At 53.7% G+C, this 8,663-nt stretch overlaps 1 protein-coding gene across 5 annotated transcripts in view; it reads left to right on the plus strand.

Moving 5' to 3' along the window:
• Positions 1-8,411, plus strand: part of LOC133358602 (smoothelin-like) — a 34,065-nt gene extending 25,654 nt beyond the window's left edge. For all 5 annotated transcript variants that reach the window (XM_061576980.1, XM_061576981.1, XM_061576982.1 and 2 more), the window contains exons 10-14: positions 1,724-1,862; positions 2,433-2,597; positions 3,049-3,169; positions 4,784-4,935; positions 5,321-8,411. In XM_061576980.1, the coding sequence (XP_061432964.1) occupies positions 1,724-1,862; positions 2,433-2,597; positions 3,049-3,169; positions 4,784-4,935; positions 5,321-5,462 (719 nt within the window). In that variant the 3' untranslated portion in view covers positions 5,463-8,411. The remainder of the gene's footprint in view (positions 1-1,723; positions 1,863-2,432; positions 2,598-3,048; positions 3,170-4,783; positions 4,936-5,320) is intronic.
• The last annotated feature ends 252 nt before the right edge of the window (positions 8,412-8,663 follow it).

Raw genomic sequence — 8,663 nt, forward strand, 5'->3', positions numbered from 1 at the left:
AAACAGAAACTTATACACACGCAGTCACAAAGACGCACAATCACTCACACGGTCACTCACATTCACGCGGACACACAATCAGTTACGGTCACTCGCACTTTTACCCAATCACCGTCACTCGGATGCAAACAGCCACACAAACACAACACCAGCCATTTACCACTTGGTGGCGATGATGTCTTCACTGCCCTTGTGCCAGGCGAGGTGCAATTTCAGACCATGTGAAGTATCGAAGGCTCGCTGACAGGAGGTCATGGGACAGACTCAGGTGTTGTGGGTTAACTGCCTGTGATAGCTGACATGCGCCACCTGGTATCCCCACTTTGCCAACTCGCTGCGTTTTAGCCCTCCGGAGCTCTGCTCGTTGTTGTGAGCGTCACTCCTCCTGCCCTCCGTTGTTGTTGGAGGGCGACTGCCTCCCAACTGACCGGTAGCGTCCTTCACGAGCTTCCCCCATAGAGGCTGATCTTGACACCGCTGATACCAGGCTTCAGCAAGTCCACTCAGCTCCATATCCTCCTGTACCATGTCAGACAATCTCTTCTCTAGGCCGTGCTATGCCCGTTTAGCCCCCTCTGTCAGGCCAAACAGAAGCTGCTGGGCATGCAGGCTGCATGACCCAGCTAATTCAGCCTTGCCTGCCAGAGGACTGTGCCCAGATTTTTCAAGGATCTGTGAGCTCACACAATCCAGCCTAGTGTTAAAGCCAGGATGGAATGTAGGCAGGCCAGCTTGAACCGGCGCAGATGTTCTTTTTAAAAGGGGTCCACGTTTTGCACGCATAAAGAAGGGATAGCATGACCGTGGCCGAGAAGAACCCGGCGCTTCGTATGCAGCGACAGGCAGGTAGCTTCCCCACGGCGTTCCACTCTCTCCACAGCTGCACTCCATCACTCATGGGGAGTTGAGGGGGTGCAGTAATTGATGACATAAAATCCACATTGAGATGCCCTGTTTTTGTGGGGATAATGCCCGTGTCTCTTCTACGCCAGCCCATGTCTCGTCCACACCAGCCCCTGTCTCGTCCACATCTCTTTGTGGCATCCGCAAACTCAAAGACAAATGGGAATAAGTAATATTTAAAAATACTTTTTTTTAAACACGCTTTAATGAAATGTACCGTACTCGTAATGGCAGAACTCCACGACTCCAGGAAGTGGCCGCAAAGCTTGCCATAACGTAAGGGGCCGTGGTGATTTGCAGCCAACGTCAGTTGAGCGTAAACAATTAGACCCAAGCCGAAACATAACATAAAAAAAAATGTTTAAAAATATACCTTTTTTATTTGTAATGCTAGAATATAGTATTGTCATCAGTATGACATAAGTATACCAGGTTTGCAGTCGATACCACATTGGGAAGTGGATTAAAATTGAGTTACAAGATTTGAGGATACGACGACAACAACAGAGTGAGTTAATAGAAAGCGTGTAAAAAATAGGGTTTGATTCACGGTTCGTAATATGACACTACCTTTTTATTTGGTTTTATGTGGCTCTACATAAAACTGTGCCTCAATGAAATTGTCAGGAATGGTCAACTCCACGATGGGAAAAGCCCCCTGCGATGGGCCGAAGATCGACTGCATTTGCGTGTGACGCCGGTGTGATTGTGTCGTCGCCAGTCAGGTGCCGTAGCGTAGCCCGTAGCATCACCTTCGTTTCGGTGGGGGGGGGGGGTTGGCCGTCAGTCTTCTCACTGGACCTGTCTACGATTGTTTCAGGCGTCATCGCCTCCAACGCGAATTCTACCGCGACCTCTACTGCGACCTCCACCGCGACCTCCAATGCGGCCTCCTCCATCATCTCCACTACCAAACCATCGACTCTGGGTGAACGGTCCGGTGCGAAGAAGATCGGCAGGTGATGATGATGATGGCGATGCGTGGCTAAGGTGGGGTGGCGGGTCTATAAAATTAGTACCACTGTGTCGGCAAGTCAGGAAAACGAAACAATTTTTTATTTTAGCAAATAAGGCCCACTGACCTGGCCACAAATGAAAGCTTAACGAAGTTGCTTATCGTGTTTAATTTTATAGCAGTCAAATACTCTCTAAACACATGATGTCGATTCTAAATGTGGAGGGGAATAAAACCAGAGGACCAGGAGAAGAGTCCACGCGACCACGAGGAGAGAGAAACATGCAAACTCCAAATATATAGGCATCGTCAGGGTCGGGTCCGAACCCCCGACCTCCTGTATACCAGACGAGGCAGTTAACATCTCCGATTAACACGGTTGGCTACATACGGTGAAAAAGAAGTTCAAACACATGCATATATCTCGCCACCATGGCGCCCCTATGAGAGATGAGAGCACCATTGCCTCAGTTCTTATTTATTTGACTCTCGAGCTACCATGGGCATACTCACCTTCACCTCGCCCCCCCCCCCCCCCTCTGCCCCCCCCCTCTGCCCCCCCCCCCCCCCACAGTGTATTTGACCGCGAGGATGAGACCCCCCGTCGAGCTGGGCCGTCGCGTGACCTCGCGACCCCGAGGCTCGCGACCCCGAGGCTCGCGACCCCAAAGGTCGTGACCCCCGCGGGAGGCCAGGCGCGGTTGGCGCTGGTGGAGAAGCTGGGAGGGCGGAGCGCGTGGTGAGAGCGGCGCCCCCCCTCCCCCACCCCCGTCTCCCCCACCCCCCGTAGGTTAAGGGAGCCAACGCGGAGGGTGGCGGTGGCGCCGCGGTCGTCACACTCGGTTGACGCAGGGTCGCCACGGTGGCTGGGAGACGTTCGCTTCTGAAAAAGAGCTACATAGCTCCCCGTGGTCGCGTGGAGAAAAAATCCACGCGACCACGGGAAGAGAGACGCCGCAAACTCCAAATATACAGCAGGCGTCGGTGTCGGATTCGAACTCGCGACCTCCTGCGTATCAGGTGAGGTCCAGGTATCCCCAGCTGTGCCTCTGAGCCAGGTGGCTACATGCAGGAGCTCACCGGAGCCGACTTAGAGTGTCTGGCAGGGCCCATTGTGAGCACCCCCCACCCCGCCGGTGTGTGTGAGGCTGAACCGTAGGGGTCCATGTGCTGCTTGTGCGCGACCCCAGGCAGGGAACTCCGGCTCCACGGACTCCGGGGGGCGGCGGGGGGGCCGCCGGCGTTGGTGGCGTGGTGAAGGCGAAGCAGCGGCTGCTGGAATGGTGCCGCTCCAAGACGCGCGGCTACGAGGTACGTGACATCGCATGTGCGTGTGTCATACCGCGTGTGTGTGCATGTCACACCGCATGTGTGAGTGTCACACCACGTGTGTGTGTGTGTCTGTCACACCGCTTGCGCGTGTGTCACACCGAGTGCGTGTGTGTCACACCATCGTCATAGGTGCTCACTAACAACACTTGACCCAACAGTTTGTAAAGGCTAACTTTGTCACACCATGTGTCACGAATTGGGGAGCGGTAGTGTAGCGCTTCACTATGAACCCGGCAACCCAAGTTAGATTCCCGCTCGTGGCCAACACCAGTGACGATTATCTGAATCGGTCCTGGGCCTCCCCTAGGGTGACTCAGCCTCAAATGAGTACCTGGTGCGGTGTGTAAACATCGCCACTGGGGAGACAAAGGCAGCCGGGTCGTAGTGTTGGCCACCCACCCCCTCGTGTGCCGTGCCGACCTTTATAGGTGACCGCTAGCAGCACTTGCACCAACAGTCTGGTGAAGGCTATATGGGGGATCTTTGTGCTGTAGTACTTTGTACTGGAGTGGATTTAGCTGTCTTGATTTGTGCTGTGGTGGTTTGTGTTATGATGTTTTGTCCGGTAGTGGTTTGCCTGGTAGTGGTTTATGCGGTAGTGGTTTGCAGAACGGACTTAAGAATCATGGCTTCAATTTATTCCTTGAGCAGCAAGTGGTCGAACATTGGATGATGTTTCTCAAATTTCCACCGCCAGCGGTACAACCGTGTACACCACAAATAGACAATCGGTGGGATAAAATGTGTCCAGGTCGCTTGTGAAAAAGATCTACGTAGCTCAGTGGTCTCAAAATATGTTTTTTTTGTTTAGTTGCGATTACAATAATTTAGCACCGAAAGAATAGGGGCTGCGCGTAAGGGGGCGATGTTTGCTGCTGCGTTTCATCCCAACTTTGCAATGTGCAGATATTTATTCATCAGCACTGGGATATTTTGCCCCAGGACCGGTTTGCATTGTGTGGTGGCTTTTGGCTATGGGAGGGAAGCCGACGCAGAACACGGGGAGGAAAACAGAAGGCAAACTCCACGCAGAAAGGCACCCGCAGAGTCGGGAATCGAACCAAACACAGTCTGTTCTCCTGTAACGTGGTGACAGTCGTTGCGTTCCTGAAGAACACTGCGTTACGTAAAAATCGTGTTGCAATAAATAATATACAATATAGGGGGTAAAGCACAATCCGCAATAACATGTTTGATGTGTAACGCAGGCTGAACAAAGACCGAGGCGGCGTGGATAGCGTCTAGAAGCATCCAGCAGCATCCTGCCTTGTGCGTGTGTGTGTGGACGTGCGTGGACGTGCGTGGACTGCGTGGACATGCGTGTGTGTGTGTGGACGTGTGTGGATGTGCATGGACTGCGTGGACATGCGTGTGTGTGCGTGGACGTGCATGTGTGTGCGTGCGTGGACGTGCGTGTGTGTGCGTGCGTAGACGTGCGTGTGTGTGCGTGTGGACGTGCTTGTGTGTGCGTGCGTGGACGTGCTTGTGTGTGCGTGCGTGGACGTGCTTGTGTGTGCGTGCGTGGACGTGCATGATGTAGCGCGTGGACGTGCATGATGTAGCGCGTGGACGTGTGTGTGTGTGTGCGTACAGCACGTGGACGTGCGTGACCTCTCGGGCAGCTGGAGCGACGGCCTCGCCTTCTGCGCCCTCGTGCACAACTTCTTTCCTGACGAGTTCGACTTCTCTCGCCTGGAGCCGCACGACCGCCGTCACAACTTCACGCTCGCCTTCTCCACCGCCGAGTGCGTGGGCCCACCACCCCACCAACCCCCACCACCCCATACCACACCCCACCACCCCACACCACCGCTCACCGCAACCGCACCTCCGATTAGCACGGTTGGCTACGTACGGTGCGAAAACTTCAACCACACGTACATTGTCTTTTTCCCTATAATGCAAAGCAAAACATGGTGTGGGTTTACTCTCCAACACACCGGTGTGCTGAACTAGTAACTAATTGGCACGTTTTGGTTTAAGTGACAAACCTTACTTGGCCGTGTCGGGTGGTGGTGGGTTTAACGACACATTGATATTCACGTGATCTAACCCAAAAAAACCCCGAATATTCAACACAGAAATAGAAATACGAATGTGCGCGCTCTGCGTTGTGTGTGCGCGTTGTAGGCGGCGTGTGGGCTGCTGCCCCCTGCTGGACGTGGAGGACCTGGTGGACATGGGAGAGCCCGACTGGAAGTGCGTGTTCACCTACCTGCACGAGCTGTACCGCGCACTGGCACAGCACGGACTCGTCTCTCGTGGGGCCTAGAGAGACGCACGCACACACACACACACGGTGCACGTAGACGCGTTGGGTACGCGTGCAGACACGCAGCATGGACAGAGACCCACACACGGTGCACATCAACACATAGGGTACGCATACAGACACGCAGCATGCACGGAGACACACACACGGTGCACGTAGACACGTAGACTACGCGTACAGACACGCAGCATGCACGGAGACACACACGGTGCACGTAGACACGTTAGGTACGCGTACAGACATGCAGCATGCACGGACACGCAGCATGCACTGAGACACACACGGTGCACGCAGCATGCACGGAGACACACACACGGTGCACGTAGACACGTAGAGGACGCGTACAGACACGCAGCATCCGAAGGATATTCTGTTGTAATGCTATGCCGAGGCAGCCGTTACAACCGCTTATTCCTACTCGCGCTGCGACGTAGTTCTGTTCGCTCAATCGCGTAATATCTGATTCGCATCCTATTCCCTATAATACATCCATCGCGTTCTAATCAATGGCAGAGCCAGGATTTTCAGGTCGGGGGGGGCAAGCCCTCCAGCAATGAAATGATAGAGGAGTTGTAAGTAAGGACTTGTCCCTTGCTTTTTATTCGACACATGTGCGACGATAGCGCAGCCATCGATCGAGGGTCGAATTCGAACCATGTGTGGTCGGCATCGCGCTCGCTGAAGGTGAATGCCTTCAGGAAAGTCGTGTGCTGTATACGCAACTGTGCACAATTCTGTGAGTCGCTTATAACCGCTTTTATTACCAATTTTGGACTCAGACTATTGTCCTATCATCTCATGGAGTCCCTGGCACGTAATAATATGCTACACAGTGGCAGTGGGGGTCGCAAAATGCCGATTTATTACTAATAAAACCCAATGATCCGATCGAAATTAGGGATTTCGATCAGATCATTGGGGGGGCACGTGCCCCACCCCCCCCCCCCCCCCCCACTGGCTCCGCCAGTGGTTCTAATCCAATTCGCGTTAGGAAAACACAAGGCTAGTTACAGGAGAACGGGACTGTACACACATAGTACACACAGACACAGTAAACACGGCTTTGTCATACACAGGATACACGCGTAGCAGGAAACAGAAAACAAAGCACATTCGCACCTCCAATTAGTACGGTTAGCTATGCCTTAACAGACTGTTGGGGCAAGTGCTGTTGGCGAGTAGCACCTATGACGGCCGGCACGGCTCACAGGGGTGGGTGGCCAGCACCACACCCGGCCGCCTTTGTTTTGCTAGACAGGATATACGCACACACAAATGCAGATTCGCATCACGTACACATAGAAAGACGCCTTGTGGCACAAGATGCAGAAGAAGACCCCCATGCCTCACGGCGCTCGCGGCACGGAGAGCACCGAGCTTCCTTGAGAGTTGTCGTCTGTCAGGGTTCCGTGCACTCTCCCCTCTGCGTGTGTTGGTGTGTGCGGGAAGCGGTGGCGTATCTGCTAGCGCTTGCGCTGCGCTACGAACCCGGCGACCCGGGTTCGATTCCCGCTCACGGCCACCAACACCGGTGTCGATTATCTGCACCGGTCCTTGGGCCTCCCCTAGGTCGACTCGGCCTCAAATGAGTACCTGGAGTGGTGTGTAAAAACATCACCACTGGGGAGACAAAGGCGGCCGGGCGTGGTGCTTGCAACCCACCTCCTTGTTTGCCGTTGCGGCTGTCATAGGTGCTACTCTCTGCAACAGCACTTGCCCCAACAGTCTGTTAAGGCTATACGGGGGATCTTTGTTTTTTTGTGGGGCTTTTCATTGCACTGCGCACTCCAACCCCCACCCCCTTTATGAAAACACTACAGCATTGTAAGCTTGTAGCAGGACCCTCTCGATAACAAGAGTCTAAGGCTCAGTGGGGCTCTCCTGGGTAAATATCACGCTTTTTTAATTGATGTTCGAGAGGTTATGAATGTCGTGCGTCCCCGTTCGTCAATCTAAATGATTTAAAAGTGCGGCGTCCTAGTATCGCAAGGAAGAGCGTTCCAGACGGCCGCAGAAGCGCCACACGTAAGCGCCGCAACGACAATCCGTTGGTGACCGTCTTGGTGTGACCGCACCGTCCACGCAGACCCCCCTCGGAGCCGTACCCCTCGCGCCCCATCGCCAAGCAGACACCGGCGCACTGGCCTCCGCCGCGAAACGAACAAATCCTGACCCTGCCATCGACGCGTTCTCGCTCGACGCTGTGATGCGGTCGCAAGGGGCAACGCTGCGCACCTGGTCCCAGCAGGGGATCTCTGTTTAACTCCTGGGTCCGCATCGCCAAGGTTGAACGCAGCCTTAAATGAGCACAGTCTGTTCTCCTATAACGCGGGAGTCATAGTCGTCGCGGTTGCTTTCCCGAAGAACACCGCGTTGTGGAAAAATCCCGTTGTAATAAGTAATATAGGTGGTAAAATCACTGCCCACGGTAACGCGAGATGCGTCACGCAAGATGCGTAACGCAGGCCCAACAAAGACTCAGACGCCGTGGGTAGCATCTCGGAAGCATCCAGCAGCATCCCAATGCCTTGTTCGATGATGATGCTACGCCGAGGCAGCCAAACGACGGCTTATCCCTACTCGCGCTGCGACGTAGTTTTGTTCGCTGGATCGCATTATATATCACCATTCGCTTCTGCCTTTAAAAAAAATTCGTTCCCTGATACATCCATCGCATTATTTATTAAAACAAGGCGCTGTATGAGAATAGACTGTACTTGATGCAGTGTGTAAACGCCAGCACTGGTTCTGGTTAACGGTTCTGGTTAACGGTTCTGGTTAATGGGTGCTTGCTAGCAGTGCTTGCCCACCGTGGGGTTTGTCTGGCTGAACTGGGTGGAATCTCTGTGAGTTGTGTGGAATCGCCTTAGTGCCGCGGCACTCGTTTAGATCTTGTTTTAACTGCTTTAGCGAAACAATAAAAGTGAATTTCTTTTTTTAAATCGAGAACGAATCGCGCCGCATTCAATCCTCTCCGCCACCGCGTCTGCTGGTAAAATTTGTTGAGCCTCGTTTTGTGTCCCTTAGCCCGGCTCCCTTTTGATTCGAGGATAACCGTGGCTTAAACTCGCCCACCTTGTCCACAACTCCTCAAACAAGCAATCACCCCTGGAGGTTTGGGATTCGCTCGCTCAATGTTGAGAAGTCACGGGGTTGCCACGGTGGCGAGATGTTAAACTCCGTCCCCCGGTATGCAGGAGA

The sequence above is a fragment of the Lethenteron reissneri genome, chromosome 62 (genome assembly GCF_015708825.2).
Source record: "Lethenteron reissneri isolate LAM-NWPU_2019-01 chromosome 62, ASM1570882v1, whole genome shotgun sequence".
In the NCBI taxonomy this organism is placed as follows: domain Eukaryota; kingdom Metazoa; phylum Chordata; class Hyperoartia; order Petromyzontiformes; family Petromyzontidae; genus Lethenteron; species Lethenteron reissneri.